Source organism: Aplidium turbinatum, chromosome 2 (genome assembly GCF_918807975.1).
Source record: "Aplidium turbinatum chromosome 2, kaAplTurb1.1, whole genome shotgun sequence".
Lineage (NCBI taxonomy): Eukaryota > Metazoa > Chordata > Ascidiacea > Aplousobranchia > Polyclinidae > Aplidium > Aplidium turbinatum.
The window spans coordinates 20,331,567-20,348,877 of NC_137473.1; the positions used below are offsets into that span (position 1 = coordinate 20,331,567).

A 17,311-nucleotide genomic window follows, 5' to 3' on the forward strand; every position below is an offset into this window, starting at 1 on the left:
GGTAGTGTAAAATACACAACATTTTGGTTTTAAAATTAATCAAATACAAAAAAAATCGCAAGTGCATAAAAACATCTTAAATACGTTACTCGAAAAATATATGATTTGAACTTAGTCTTTTCACAACGCAAGTATATATTTCTGTTGTAAAATAAACTGGAGACGTATTTATGATTATTTATAATAGCCAAATACATTTTGTACATTAGGCTGCAATTATTAACAATCACCGAATTCCAAGCTTCATGGAGTTTGATAACTTTGGAGTCGTCTTTAAAAAAGTCACCAAACATCATGTAGCACACAGCCTTAGTGGCTAAGCCCTTCATGTGTTGTGATAAAGGAATGTGTTGGCCCTCTGGCAATCCCTTCCACTTCTTTGCCAACTCGCTCGTCAACTGGAAAATAACAAAACAATGAAGGCAATGTGATAACTTTTAATATTTAGAATCTAAATAAACAGATTAACCAAGCAGAACTTTAAGCAACATTGCAAATAAAATGTCTAGTGAATATTTCAACACGAGAACATCTGAACGGAAACATGAAGAAAAGTGTCATTGAAAGTACAATGAAAAACTCTCTTTCATTAAATAGAACATTACATCTTAATCAAAGTACAGTGCAAATGCCATGAATGAGATATTAACTGCGTATTGAGTTAAATTTATATAATATGCATGCAGAATTGCAGATAATAAATATATAAATGAATAGATTGAATAACATTATTCAAAAATGTTATATATTCATTAAGTTGTTGTCACTTTATTATCTGTCTATGATATTGTAGTATTGCTTATCTCTCAGTTTTCCATAATTTTACAAAATTATCAACTTCTTCCAAAAAAAGCTTTTAAATAAGAGGAAGAGCAAAGTTAACCAGGAAAGCCAAAGTAAAAACTCAAACTCTTTTTTCCAACATTCCACTATGGCTTATTTATTGATGCAAAAAGGTAGTTCTTTAATAGCAAATATCATCAATGTTAATTATTTATTTATTAAGCTACTAAAAAGGAGCGGGCATCATAAATTTATAATAAATTTAAATAAATGAATTCTTGAACAAGGAAATGGCTCAATCGTTGTGCAAATAATTGTTACGATAATGAAACACGTTTTCACTTTTACAGTAACCCTTGTCAACTTATAACATGTCAATACTTATTACATTACCGGTATGTTTAGTTCAGTCAATGGATCACATAGCCTTTAAAATGTAGAACAGTGACAAACAATGAGTTTTGACCTCAACTTGTCTAAAAGCAATGATAACTTACAGAATAAAATGTCTTAGCATAGTCAACTTTTGAGGAAGGTTGCAGCTTGAAGTCGATGATATCTCTTCTCTTGAAGCCATCAATGCCTTTAGAAAATAGGAAGCTGCCACTTCCTACCATAGGTCGCCATGACTCAAACAAGAAATCTTGTCAAAATTAAATAAAAAGCTATTAGAATACAGTAGTGAATAGTTTTGTGAAAATCTACGTTCCATGTATAAACCATGACAATAATAAAAGTAATTTGCGTTCTTCTGGTGAATATTTACTAGGTTACCTCCTGATGTTAAAGATGATAACTAGCTTTTGTATTTCCGACGTTCGACGAGAATTTCTTGACGGTGGCCCAATAGATAGATAATTTACGCTGTTGGAAAGTAGCCTACTGGTTTTAGGCATTCACTGCATTCAGTTTAACCTCTAGGTATCTTGTTGCGTGTTTTAATTCTGATTCTTGCTGCTTTACTTTATTCATTTTATCAGTATGTTTTTGTGTTGTGCCATCGTTGCTGAACAGGTTGTGTTAACCTGTTTTAGCCACCTTGAAAAAGTCAGTCGTGCTGACTGACAAAACGTCGGAAATACAAAAGCTAGTTATCATCTTTAACATCAGGAGGTAACCTAGTAAATATTCACCAGAAGAACGCAAATTACTTTTATTATCAAATGCCTGGTGAACAGTCTCTCTCTGTTTTAACCATGACAATGTTAGTACTGCATTGTGCATCAGAGTAGCACATCTCCGTTAAATTAAAAAATAGCTCAATTCAGAACGGCATGTCAAAAAGACAGAATAGAAAATACATAGGCCTAATCAACATCAAACGTAAAAAACTGAAACACAACATATAATACAATTAATTAGCCAACATGTCATGTAAACATATTCAAAAGTAAAAGTAAGTTCAAGTAACCTGGAATGTCAAACAATTGAGTTCGTGGTGGAAAATATTTTGGATTTGAGACAGACACAACCAGTGGTTGCCCATACTTAAAAGCCACCAGTTCTCCATATTCTTTGTGGCTTGTGCAAAGAAATTGTGTCAATGAGCCTTCTCTTTCTATGTCGCTCAAATTTCCTTCTCTAAAATAAAGGTTATCAGTATTTAAAAGCTTGGTAGTGAAATTTCATATACAGGGTGCGCCAGAAAAACCTACCACATTTCAAATTGTTACTGTACCAAAGCTGTAGCAGTCTGACAGGAGCTTGAAGTGAAATTTTGCAGCTAAGGACTTACCATTTGTGTTTCAGGTCTTAGTTTTTATAAGTAAATAATTTTTTGTGCAAATTTTTAAACTTTAGTATCGGTATGTAAAATGGCCTGGACTGGCGAACACCGTGCATTTATTGTGGAAGATTTCATTGGAAATGGGAAAATTAAGAAATTTTAAGACTCATTTCAAACTAAACCGTAACGATCCTGGTCCCAATCGAAAATCTGTAATGCTCTGGGTCAAAAATTTCAGAGCTACTAGTTCAGCACTAAAGCGAAAGCCACCAGGAAGGCCTCGAAGTGTTAGAACTCCAACAAACATCCTTGCTGTAAAAGAGTCAATTTAGCAATCTCTTAGTCGTTCAGCTCGCAAGCACGCCTCGGCATTGAGGCTTTTGAACGAATTACATCAAATGGTAACCTTTTCACTTTGAGATGAGTCAACAAAATTTAATGTTTCAATTGCTTATAAATTTTGTCTCTTTTTCCTAGTTTGAAATGTGGTAGGTTTTCAGGGTTTGATCTTAGGACTGGTCCTCTGGCCAATGTCTAGTGCAAGTTCCCCGCGGACCAGTACGAATCGTTTCACACTGGTCCGACTGTGCAGTGCAAAAATATAATCGTATTATGTAGTTAGATCGTTTAGAGTGCATGGTTCTCGTTTGCGCTTCTCTTCAAACAACAAAACACGTAATCCGTGTGTGTTAAACCGTAAGGAAAAAGCAATCGCAACATCACGTGTTAAATCGTAAGAAAAAAGCAGTCGCAACATCACGTGACGGTGTTAAATCGTAAGAAAAAGAGTAATCGCAACAACACGTGAGCTCTGGTAGCCTAGTACAGTACTCTCAAGAGATTTGATGCATAAAAATGTTAAGATTGTGCTAGAGAGCATGTGAGTGATGAGGCATCAAATTAACTTAATACAAGGCCAGACAAACACACATCGGATTCCGATTATGACCCCGTGATCGTCCCATCATCAGATTCCGATTATGACCCATCATCGGATTCAAAAATTGAGGAAGAGCCCCAAGTAGATTGAAGACTCAACGTAGATTGAATGTCTAGCCTAGATAAACTGTTGTTACTGTTAAATTACCATTTTATATTTCCATGTTATTGCCACCATTCATTATTGTCGTTTTAAGGTGGTTTTCCCTGGGTTGGCCTCGTGCTTCCCACGACGATCTTGTTAATTATCAGTAAACGGACGGACCAGTGTGATCTCGTGCGGACCAGTGTGATCTCGTGCGGACCAGTGCAAATGGTTAGCCACTGGTCCGGTTGGCCAGTGCGAAAAAAAGTTAAGGTTGAACCCTGGTTTTTTCTGACGCACCCTGTACTGTACATTACATGATTGATAGCTAAATGGGTAGGCCTAATCAACGTATTCCTGTAAAATCATTTGCTGCTATGTGAATTATGGTGATAATAGTGTGGAATCTTTGCTATGCTGTCAATTAGCTGGTTCAAACTTATTGAAGGCACTTTCTTTACGACAGACTTCTGAGCTCTAGTCTGTCATAGATATACAATATACGACTACGTATTGAATGTGAAACTGACATACAATACAAACTTAAACGAACTGCAGCTGCTGATAAGGAGTGTTCAATTGTGATATATAAACAGAATTCTACTTAACCTTGCTTGTCAGACAAACTTCCTTGCTTTGTTACTAGTATAGTACTTTTCTATGAAATCTTTTTCTGGTTTTATACGAAATATCTATGAATATACACACCTGTGAGCAAACTATTTCTGACATGAAAATAATCAATTCGTAATTTCAATAGACATGTTGGAAAGTGTGTAAAAGTATTTGCTTTATTGCAGTGGTTCTCAAACTTTGTTTGTTGCGACGCCTGTGGAAAAGTTTGCTGGATTGACAGATGCACCCAGTCTGGGTGGAGTGAAAAAAACTTTAAAAAAAGGTGCAATCTCGTCAACTTATGAAAGAATTCAACACCAAAGCAATTCCCACTAGATTGACATGTTCACCTTTTTGTGCTAGTTGTTGAAGTCTCAATGTAGTATCTGTAACCTAGCACATGCAGCAGCATGAATCATATCAATCTGTGTGCTAAATTGCTGGTATTTCCTTGACAATGATTTCATGACAGATCACAGTCTACCCATCACCAATTACGTCCACCAATTATAGTATGCTGCATACAGGGCTCGAAATTCGTTTTTGTTGACGGCGGACAAACGTGTCCTGTCTGAGCAGCTATCTTGGCGGACAAATTAAGTCTCACGGCGGACACACCAGTTTTAGCGTCGATCGTCATGCTTAATCACTTTATCTTGATAATTCTTCGCCATTTGAGAATTATAGGAACGGTTTAAAAGGCTTTTTAAAATTTCAGTCACTCTGAAACGCTTTCAACATACCAACAACGTGCGCTTGAAGAGTCAAAGCGCAGTGATGCTGATTAATACGGCGCATAAGTGATTAACTTCCACCGAACGAGGTCGTGTGGCTTCTTGCTAGGGTGTACCAAAAAAAATAAAGTTCTTTTGATTTTTCAGCCTATTTGCTAAAACTTGCATTTGGGGTCAAAATCAACTTTACAACAAAATTTTTTCAATTTTAATGACATCTTACGCCGGTATTCTGCGTTTCCGTGACGACACGGCCAAAAAATCATATTTTGGTCATATAGTCAGATCCGTAAGTGCTAGAGACTTCACTCTTGGTGCTGTGGATGCGGAATGTCCACTTTCCTATCTAGTATCACCATTCAATACATTTATATATATAGCCTAAAGCCTTTAGTGTTTAAGATTTTTGCTAAAAACTAATTTTTGCCCTATTGTCTTGAAGATTCATCCATACAAAATCTTAAAAAACATGAAATCCAACAAAAAAGTCATGCCAAACATGAATATTTATGCTGATATGTAATTTTACACCTGTTTCTGGTATTCAACTGACAGGCAGTGATTACTATAAATCAAAGAAAAGAATTGGCCAATGAACATACAGCACCCAATAAGTTATGTAGCCTACTGAATAACTGAATGTATCATTACATTTACGAATCAACGTCGCATATATACCAAACTATATTATTTCATACTCTAGCATGCGATGTATAATTATGTCGTTTAGTACTGATATTTTGCAGTAAGCTAGTTACATGCTAGCAGTTTAAGCTTTTGGCAGAACATCACAATACTGTACACAAAACAGTGGACTATTCAGTAGCCTATTCAGTGTATGGGATGATACTATATGACACATTAACAAATAGTTAGAACTTACAGCAACAATGCAGAATATGCTACAACTTAACCCTGGAATCCAATCTGAATAATACAGTCTATAAAACTGCTGTGTATAGCAGTCTTCAAAAGGCTCTTTGTGTTATAAGCTAAATATTAAGCAAAGTATTTGGTCATATTGCGTTTGGTGACTTTTTCGGATGATGTTGCTGTAACAGCTTGGTTTTTCGAAAACTGTTGGACTATTTTGTATAAAAACTGTTTCTGTTGCTTGTCTGTGGTGATGAGGTTGCTGTGGAATTTTGTCAACAAGCCTAATGCTCTTTCACATGAATCATTAACAACACAAATGTTGTGAACCATTTCTTCAGCTTTCAAGTAATGGCTGTCTTCTGCCCATATTCTTGGATGACTGTTTAGAAAAGAAGTGTCTATTCCCATTGAGTCCAGAAGAATCCATGATTCTGGGCCAAATAAATCTCGCAGCTGCGTGTCTTTGCTGATGTTTATGGGCATACGCTGTTCAGTTATCTGGTTTATGCTGACGTGTGGTTGTTGTTTTTTGCATTTTAAAAGGATCTTGTTCAAAGTAGACTTTTCCGTTGTAGTTACTTTTTCGCTAAACAAGCTCATCACCACCAAGCGTTCAGATAGATACCAGAGATGGCTGTCTAGCTTCTTCAAATTTTCTTCAACAATGTGACTCAATTGAACAGGGAGATGAGAAGCACCATTCTTCATTAATGGAATATCTTTACTCAGCTGCTTGTACAGCAGTAAGTCATTCAGTGCGACATCGCTTGCACTAGTGCACTCTACCCAGCTTTTCACATAATATAGAGAAAGAAAAATTGCCAAAGAAACACCTTATTCAAGACTTTTTCATTGAAACCATATTTTGCTTTCAACTGTGATCGAAATAAAGCAATTTTAAAAGTGTAGAAAAGCTTTGCCATCCACCTAGCATGACTAGTGGCACCTGGAGCTTTAAATGTGAAGTTTTCCTTTTCTGGTAATGCTCCTCCGAGAAACACAACAGAAAGCACAAGAAGCTCTCTATAATCCTTACGGAATTTGTTTGAATCCTCAGAAGAACGCTTTAGCCAGTTGTAACAAAACATCAGCACATCTTCACATCTGGTCGTAGTCCATCATGGCCAAGCACTGTTGTCACAAATATCGTAGGCTAATCATTTAGGTTCAGTGATGGCCAGAGTTCCTTCAAAGCATTAAATGTGCTGTCTTCTGGAGAGGATGTCTCTCCATAAACAGTTTTGCATGCAGCACCACATGTTAACTCAAAGATGTGGTGTCGGCAAGCAAATAGGAGGTTTCGTCTAAAATATTCTTCAAGACGAATCACAATACCTTCGTTACAACCAGTGTTCACAGAAGTGGTATCAAACACTAAACCAACAATTTGGGATATAACAACACAATATTTTTGTAATTGTTGAATTATCGCATTAAATTCAGATTCAGAGTCACTATTTTTAACATCACTTAGAGACAAAAGGATCTCTTCATCTTCATTGAGGCATTGCAAAAGTATAGCCATGTGTTCCGTTTTTGTTTCAGTGTGCTGTATAGGATGCAAAAGTTTGCCATCCCATTGTAGATTGTATCGCAAATGTTGAGCATTTTTGAAAGTTTCTCTTTGTTTCTCTTCAATTTGACTTCCCATTTCAGTTCTAATTTTATCCCGCGTTCTTTTGGTGGTCATTACAGAAATACCACCTGTATGATTTTCTGGTTCTTCATTGTTTAAGTCTGAACCTCTTGCAAATACTAGTTGTGTTAATGGCCTATGGCTAATTTGATATTTGTCTGCAACTAGGTAAACATTCTTGTTTAACATTTTTTGTTACTTGCTGTGTAATGTTGTAGCCTTGGGAACATATTCATCTTCTGATTCTATCTCAGCACTGTTTTCATCACTACTGAAGCTACCATTGCCTTCATAATGCAAAACTGGTGTTTCTCTTTCTTTTCTTATCTTCTGCTCTTCTGCTTCTTGCCTTTGCCTTTTCCTGTTTAGTTTAGCAGTATTTGGACTGTCAATGCTGCCTAACGCAGCACTGTGATACTTCTCTTTTATTTTTTGTGAATAGTGATAATCCTCAATGTGCACTGAATCCTTTGAACCCTTTAAGAAAGCTTCATATTTTGGACATGCTGCCCAAAATGTATATGGTAGCATCTCAAGAAAATCTGTCTTTCCTTTGATTTTAACTTCTGTCTACTTTCTTATTCCTCTGTTTGTACAGTTGTTTCCATTTTTCGTGCATGTCTGCAATCATTTTAACTAGTTGTTACATGCTTTTTATTTTAATTCCAGTGTGCATCCACCAAATTTCTATATCTTCCGCTGTCATTTCTGCAGCATGGCATATTGTTGACTGCCGCTTTGTGCTTTCCTGAAGAAAACCATGATAACCACGAAAGTTTAAATAGACATCTTCTAGTGTTGGTGGCTTCAATCCTTTAAAGCCAATTCTACCCTCATTGTTTGCAGCTGGGGCTGTTTTTTCCAAAAGCCATAATTTAGTTACAGACTTAGTTTTGATCAGTGCTTCCATATGATTTACCACCACTTCAAAAAAGTACTCAACTTATTACACTTTACAGATCTGTTAAAATAAAACCAAAAACTTTAAAAGTTGTCCTGACAAATATTCTTATTATTAATCTGAGGAGAAAGGTACTCTAAATTGGACATTCACTAAAACTTCAGAGACACCTTTTGTGTGAAACTGCTACTACAATATTCCATGCTAGTAGATTTTCTTTGATTTCTTACTGATCTGGTAAGTACAGCACCTGTATGTACTACACTGTTGAACTATATTGGTAGATTGCATGGTAATCTTAACCAGCAAAACAATAAACTGAACTCTTAACTTGTATTATTACCGGTTTGTACTTATGCTAATTATACCACTTAAATTACATTGTCTCAAAAAACAAATGAAGAGCAGTTAGTAAAGCAGCCTGGATTTTATTGGTCAATTCTTTTGTTTATTTAATATATTTAGTAAAAATTCACATTTAGCATGAATTATTTGTTGAATTTCATGTTTTTTAAGAATAATTTTAGATAAATTCCTGTGACAACAGGGCAAAAATCAGTTTTTAGCAAAAAACTCAAAAACCGAATGCTTTAGGCTATATAAATGTATTGAATGGTGATAGGAAAGTGGGCATTCTGCATCCATAGCACCAAGAATGAAGTCTCTAGCACTTACGGATCTGAATATATGACCAAAATATGAATTTTTGGCCAAGTCGCTACAGAAACGCAGAATACCGGCGTCAGACGTCTTTGGAATTAAAAAATTTTTGTTGTAAAGTTGATTGTGACCCCAAATGCAAGTTTTAGCAAATAGGCTAAACAATCCAAAGAACTTTATTTTTTTTGGTACACCCTACTTCTTGCGTCACAATGCTCTGGGCACGAGTCGGAAAACTTCTACACTAACGTTACTATTTTCTGCTGTGCAAAGTTTCACAAGGCTTTAAGTGTATTTTTGTGTGTCATGTGACCGAAAATGAATTTCTTTGGGCCTTTTCTTTCTTACTGTAATACCACAACTTAACAAATTTTGCTGCATCTTGCTGTAATAGCCTACTCGCATAATCTAAGTTTGTAACCAACCTTGCCTTATCATTATTACTCAAGAGATCAAAGCCAGACATTGTGACGTAAGACTTGAGTGCGTGATTAGTGTAGAAGTACCGGCACTCCCACTGATTCTTAGCGAACAATTCACTTTTGTTACGCTGATTCAATGTCACCAATCGTTGAAACAACGTAAAAATCGAAAGTTTTCCTGCTTCAATGGAAGCTAAGAGATACAGTATTCACATTTTCTAGATGCGCGGGAAATTATATTCTTGCAACAATTGTGCTATGCAATGACAATTTGTATCGCCAGTTCCTATGTTATTTCTCGGCGGACAAATATGACTGATCCAGATCAGGGTTTCCCAAACTGTGGTCCACGGACAACTGGTGGTCCGCGACGAATGCACAGGTGGTCCGTGGCGATATGACAAGAAATTAAAAGTCACACAGCTTGGTTTTTCGAAAACTGTTGGACTATTTTGTATAAAAACTGTTTCTGTTGCTTGTCTGTGGTGATGAGGTTGCTGTGGAATTTTGTCAACAAGCCTAATGCTCTTTCACATGAATCATTAACAACACAAATGTTGTGAACCATTTCTTCAGCTTTCAAGTAATGGCTGTCTTCTGCCCATATTCTTGGATGACTGTTTAGAAAAGAAGTGTCTATTCCCATTGAGTCCAGAAGAATCCATGATTCTGGGCCAAATAAATCTCGCAGCTGCGTGTCTTTGCTGATGTTTATGGGCATACGCTGTTCAGTTATCTGGTTTATGCTGACGTGTGGTTGTTGTTTTTTGCTATTTTATACTTTGCATATACGTTGTACAGTGCATACCCTGTCAAAGATAATTGCCGTAGTTCTTTACAACTGAAATGATTTCGAAAGCTTTTGCTATCCAGTATCGTAAATCTTACTTGTTGCACCTTCGTTGCAGTTAAAAAGTTGTTTATAAAAATTCTCGTATTCCTCGTCTATATATATTCTTATCGCCATTCGGGATTTGCGGTTTTGTTGAGATCATTTCAACCGTTTACCTATGCAAGAGTTAGTGAAACGAAGATTGGTGAGCGAAAAGTTTGTTGTGAGATAGAGATGAGAAACCAAGTAAAGTTATCGGATAATGTAATTGTGTGATTATACTGCCATTGAATTAGTTGTTAAGCTCAATATCTTAACTTTAAATTTTAGTGTTGTAGCCCAATTTAAAGTTATGGATAAATTTTTAAAACGAAAAGAAGATTGCAATGATGCGAATGTGAAGCCCATCAGCATGTTTTGTCCAAAAAGAAGAAAATGATAAGCTTTATATGAAGATACGATGACGAGTATATTAAGCTTGGCTTTATTGAATGTCCTTCTGATGTTACTAAACCTCACAAATAACTTCGAGAATTGATGACTTATATGCAATAAGAAGCAATCCCATCCGTCCCATTGATGTTGTCAGTTTTTTAAATAAACAAAATTCGGTTTTATTCATTTTTATCTTTGTATTGGGGGTCCGCGAATAAACAGATTGACAAATAGTGGTCTGTGGTCCAAAAAAGTTTGGGAAACCCTGATCTAGATGGTACTTTCCGCGAACATCGCATGCTGTGACGGCGGACATGTCCGCCATGAATTTCGAGGCCTGTGCAATGTGCATATTATGTCATGTTTTATACACCTACAATTTGAACAGGTGTCCAGTTAATAAAGTTCATTTGTTTCATGAAAGTTTTTTTTTTTTTAAAACAGAGCCTTCTGAATGTGATTCCTGACCTGACATATTTTCCCATTCCTGATGTTAAGTAAACTGTTTTGATTCAACACGTGTACTGGTTTTAACTTACCGCTCATCAGATACATTTGGTCCTGGTATTGTTGTCACTTTACTTGACGTCTGCAAAAAAAATAAGTATTATGACTTTCAAAAATTAATATGGAAAACAGTTTGGAAGAGAATCGCTATCATATTATATACAATTTAAAGGATCAATTAAACAAAATCATATGATTCCCTTCACATATATGGTAGAGGCCAGCACCACACTAATTGAGCCACAAAGTTTTCAAGACAAAACAAAACGTTTTAACTTACTGCAACGTTATGTTTCTCGGCAGCCGATTTGTAGCAAGAATTGACAGCGATAGACACGTGTTTCGCCCATGAGGCTGGGCTCATCAGTATCGCACCGTATTCTAGCCACAAGTTTATTCGACCACCACTTTACCAGTCAGTTTAACTCTTATCTTTGTGGAAAGAAAAGAGCTACAAATCGGCTGCCGAGAAACATATTGTTGATTGGATGGTCAGAATGGCTAGCTACAAATCGGCTGCCGAGAAACATATTGTTGATTGGATGGTCTGAATGGCTAGCGTGGAAGCTACACCGTTATGGTTAGCGAATCGCAACTGCTCGCTGTACTAGTGAGTGCTCAGCCTTGTGCTGATAGCCGGGAAGAACGCCCCTTTCTTCACAATACTGCAACGTTGTTGTATTTAATCAATTTTGCATCATCAGTAACGCAGTCTGGAAATCACACCAGACCAAATGTTATCACAAAAAGAGTTGCCAGATGTAGAAATAAGGCAGTTTTTTCCACAAACCTTTGAAAATGGTGGATTTAAAAGAAGTATCGTGGCTATATTTGTACAAAGAAAATTTGTACTGATCTAGGTTTTTTTTTTCGGTCATTTGTCGGTCATTGACCGATTTTTTAGCAAAATGTCCGAAAAAAATATAGTCAATTCGGTCAAAATGTCCGAAAAAAACAACGTTTCTCAGCGAAACGTAATGATGTAGCTATAGTCAGGAAGTGCAATACAGGCCTCGAAATTCGTTTTTGTTGACGGCGGACAAACGTGTCCGGTCTGAGCAGCTATCTCGGCGGACAAATTAAGTTCCACGGCGGACACACCAGTTTTAGCGTCAATCGTCATGCTTAATCACTTTATCTTGATAATTCTTCGCCATTTAAGAGCTATGGCTACGGTTTGGAAGGCTTTTTAAAATTTCAGCGAAGACTTTCAACAGACTAATGAGGCGCGCTTAAAGAGTCAAAGCGCCGTGTAGCTGCATACGCCGCATAACTGATTAACTTCCACCGAACGAGGTCGAGTGGAATTTTGCGTCACAATGCTCTGGGCACGAGTCGGAAAACTTCTACACCACCGCTACTATTTTCTGCAGTGCAAAGTTTCACTAGGCATTTTTCTTTAGGTATCATTTTGCGTGTTCTGTGTGCGAAAGTGAATTTTCCATGAGCCTTTTCTTTCTTACTGTAATACGAAAACTTAACAAATTTTGCTGCATCCTGCTTTAATAACCTACTCGTATAATCTAATTTTGTAACCAACCTTGCCTTAGCCTATCAATATTACTCGGAGATCAAAGCCAGACATTGTGACGTAAGACTTGAACTAAGTTGCGCGTGCTCCCATCGATTCTTAGCGAAGAATTCGCCTTTGTTACGCTGATTTAATGTCATCAATCGTTGAAGCAACCTAACAACCGAAAGTTTTTCTGCTTCAATGGAATCTAAGAGATACGATATTCACATTTTCTAGATGCGCGCTAGAATGCGCGGGAAATTATATTCTCCCAATCGCAACAATTGTTCGTGCTATGCAATGACGATTTGTATCGCTAGTTCCTGTGTTATTTCTCAGCGGACAAATATGACCGATCTAGATGGTACTTCCCGTGGACATCTCATGCTGTGACGGCGGACATTTCGAGGCCTGTGCAAATTTTGGTTTGTATCAGCTACGTATTTGAAAGGATGTATTTTCATCAGAAAAAATGACCGAAATAAATAAAAAATGACCGAATTTTTTCAAGTCATTTCGGACAAATGACCGAAAAGTCTCAACAAAAAAAAAAACCCAGGTACTGATACATGTTTGAATTGTTTGATGAGCAAATGGGAATATGGGCACGTTACATCAGGGATATCTAAAGAAGGGGATACGAAGGCTTTTATTACGATAGAAGGGCTTTTCATCATCATCATAATCCATCGTCGGTTTGTTCCCCACTAGTGGGGGTGGGCGATTGTTTCCGCGCAGCAATTGTTTTAATCCTTTTTCTCCATTTCACCCTGTCCCTTGCATCTTCCTCCTTCAGTCCAACTTTTTTAAATTCATCCTTCACTTGTTGTTTCCACGTTCTTCTTGGATGACCGCATTTCCTCTTCCCATTCACCTTTAGATCTAGTGCCTTTCTAAGAAAACTTCCTTCCTCCCTCCTTATCACATGTCCATACCATCTTACTCCATTTGCCCTTGCCAGATGGTCTATGGTCTCTCTCATCTCTAGCATATCCAACAATTCTTCAGTCCTTTCTTCCCTTCTCGTTTTCACCCCACACATTGCTCTCATCATTGACCTTTCCGTTCTTCTCAGGATTGCCAGTTCACTCTCTCTCAATACCCATGTCTCGCTAACATATAGCATTGCAGGCCGCACACAGCTCCGATATACTTTTCCTTTCATCCTTAGTGAAAATTTTCTGCCATGCAACATTTCCTTTTGTTTATCGCTAATAATCTCTGTTTACTGTAAAATGGCAATTGGCACCGATAGTAGTATAATAAATCTTGTTATGATAACTTGCATTGCGCTATTACCGACATATGGTTCATACAAGCAGTAACCGACATATGGTTCAGCTTCCTGACCGACATATGGTTCATATGATTATGGAACTTGTCAGGAACCGAAGCTTTACCCTCACCACCGGTAGCTCACGGCTAAGCAGACTGAGACACCTGAAAAACGGCGTCCCACAGGGATCGGTCCTTGGTCCACTTCTTTTCAACATCTACACCCACAACCTGCCAACTACGGTCTCCACAAAATATGCTTATGCGGACAACCTGGCAATTCTCCACTCCGCAAAGTCGTGGGAAAATCTAGAAGACACCTTGAGCCAGGACATGAAAACTCTCTGAGCCTATCTCCAGAGCTGGCGACTGAAACTCAGCGAAACCAAAACTGTGGCAGCAGCTTTCCACCTCCATAATTGGAAAGCTGATCGTGAGCTACACGTCCAGAACAATGGAAAATCTCTGTCCTTCTGCCCCGAACCAAGGTATCTTGGGGTGACACTGGACAGATCGCTCACATACCGCCACCACTTGGTGTCACTGCGCAAGAAACTCACATACCGCGCTGCGCTACTCAAGCGCCTGGCAGGCTCTAGCTGGGGGGCGAGGGCTGACACTTTGCGTATAGCAGCCTTAGCCCTTGTCTACTCTTCAGCAGAGTAGGCTACTGTGCACCTGTTTGGTGCCGCAGTGCTCACTGCCATAACATCGACACTGCCATAAACAGCGCCCTGCGCACAGTGACCGGCTGCCTGCGTCCCTCACCATTGGACAATCTCCCCATTCTTGCTGGCATCCAACCTGCTGAGCTTCGTCGCAAAGAAGCCACACTGTCCCTCGGTCGACGGGCACTGGAGCCTAACCACCTTTTCCACCATAAGATCTCTGCTCTCCCAAACGAGCACCCCCGTCGACTGAAATCAAGACACCCATTCGTGCCAGCCGCTCAACTTCTTATCAACGAAGCTGATGTACAAGACATCTCTACGGCTGCTTAGGCGGACCATAACTGGAGTTCTGAATGGAAGTCAACCGCCACCAGACTCTATTCGTTTATCCCCGACGCCGACACACGCCCCATCGATCTAACACTACCAAGACAGGCATGGGTGCGCCTCAACCGTCTCCGTACAGGCGTCGGGCTTTTCTGCTCAACCATGCACCAATGGGGAATGGCCTCTTCCTGTGAATGTGGTGCCGAGGAACAGACTGCAGACCACATCATCAATGACTGCTCCATCTTCAAGCCACCTAACGGAGTAGAAGGTCTGCGTGTCAAGGATGATGAAACCAAAGACTGGCTGCTCTCTAGTAGCCTTCCAGTGTAGTCCGGGAACATCGTGAATCTGGGGTGGTAAAAGGATAGACCCTCGGCCCCAGACGCTCACACGACGACGAGCATCAGGCCTGGATAGTGGATACTCACTGCATGCTCAAGGTTGTTTGTTAATTCAACTACCCATAGACTTGCTTTACATCTGGCCTACTGCAAAGGCTTTGTTAAAAAATAGAAAGCTTACTGGTAACTTTTCAACTGTCTTTGTAAACAAGTATTCTTTAAATATGCTCTGGATGTAACATTTGCTAACTGTCGTTCTGTAGCTCACTGTACCAGCTGCACTACAAACCTTTGTACAAATTTAAAAACAAATACATGTTTAAAGTACTATAAACTACAGCTCTCGTAGTGTCATGAGAATAAGGCAATGGCGGCAAACCTTTGCATCCCCTTCTTTAGATATCCCTGGTTTGCATCATAAAATTACAAGGTTGTGAGTTCATATTGTACAATCGTAACTGTATGCTTCAGTGTTTGTGAATGTGCAAATTTGATCACAAACTGAAACGCTCGAGTAGGAAGTATTAAGCATGAAGTTTACTCAGAGCAACTCTGAACCCATAGCCAAAAGCCATGGTTACCTTCTGCATTTGCAACTAGTGTTGCCTAAGAAGTACACTGATTGCTGCATTGATGTCACATACGGTATCTACCGGTACTGATATAACTGCAGTTCATACACTTTAAGACATATTTCCAGGACATATTTCAAATATTTCCATGGCTCATCTTACCCCTTTTACAGGAAGATTAAACAGGAGAAAGGAAGGTTGTTAACAGTGTTGTACGCGTCATTGAAATAAATTGTCAGCGCAAATTGCCCAAAAACTTCACGGCGTCAGCGTCACTGCTAATTTGTAGCGCTATTTTAGCCAGGGTTTCACAAAACAGATGTATTTCAACCAAGTTTAGGCTAACAATAGCTATAAATAAAGAAAAGGTATTATGCTTTGAGACTGTATTGTGATTAGCTGCTTAGCCCAGGCTATTAGTTATTTCCTTGTAGGAACACAAGCATTTCAAAATGTTTGTCCGACAATCTGCTGCGTTTGGGACGCATCATGTCCTTTCCAAGTGAAAACATGCGTTCCACAGCAGCGCTGGATAATATTGGTGTGTTGTATTTCAAAAGCAAGCCTTGAAACTGTTTACTCGGAAAGGTATCATTGTTCCAAGCGTGCTATGATGGTGTAGCATATATAAATCTTTTAACGAGGTCCACTGCCCCAGCATCGCTCTTTTCAGGAGCATAGAGCTCTTGAAATAAAGTATCTTCAACCTCCGCGATGACATTCATTGATTTTTCGCTTTCTCACTCTGATCCCTCGCTCTCGATACTGCTGTGATAAGATATGAGTTATCACCATTTGGCGAACTTCTTCCGCTTGTATTCCAGGTAGCCATTTCAACCAACGCGAAAGCCGGTAATTCGGATGAGTCATGCTGGCCAGAATACATTGTGAAACTCTCATTCTGAAACGAGATTTTCCATGAAAAAAAAAATGATGCACAGCGCGTGACGCTTAAAATCGGCAAAATAGTTGGTGGCGCTATCACTTCCGTCAACTAAAAAATAAATTGACGGCGCTAGCCTCAGCGTCAACAAAAAGTTAACGCTACCAAATGATGCCGTCAAATTGAAGTCAACGTACAACACTGGTTGTTAATACTCAAACTGCAATCTTTTTCCTGATTCAATTGAATATGTACATGCCCAAGTTGCAACAATAATGCCTAACACTTGTCAGTGGGGCAAGCAGAGATGGGCGTGATCTTGATCTTGAAGATCACTTTTTTTTAGGTGATCTTGATCTAAGATCACTTTTTTTTGTGTGATCTTGATCTTGAAGAACAATAAGATCAAGATCACTTTAAAATTAAAATTCACTTACTAGATAGAGGCATTTTTTTAGAACTCGTGCTGTACAAAGTAGTTAGTGGCAACTACTAACATTAAGCCACTTTTAATATGATACGTGTCCAACAAAAGACGATTTAGACTTTAGAGTCTCCATCTAATCTGGTCAGTG

At 38.5% G+C, this 17,311-nt stretch overlaps 1 protein-coding gene across 1 annotated transcript in view; it reads right to left on the reverse strand.

Moving 5' to 3' along the window:
- Positions 1 to 17,311, reverse strand: part of LOC145765176 (cytochrome P450 20A1-like) — a 39,459-nt gene that overhangs the window by 19,980 nt on the left and 2,168 nt on the right. Inside the window, exons 2-5 of the mRNA XM_082576950.1 lie at positions 11,184 to 11,233; positions 2,195 to 2,364; positions 1,281 to 1,426; positions 231 to 398 (exon numbers count right to left, since the gene is read on the reverse strand). Coding sequence (XP_082433076.1) covers positions 231 to 398; positions 1,281 to 1,426; positions 2,195 to 2,364; positions 11,184 to 11,233 — 534 coding nt within the window. The remainder of the gene's footprint in view (positions 1 to 230; positions 399 to 1,280; positions 1,427 to 2,194; positions 2,365 to 11,183; positions 11,234 to 17,311) is intronic.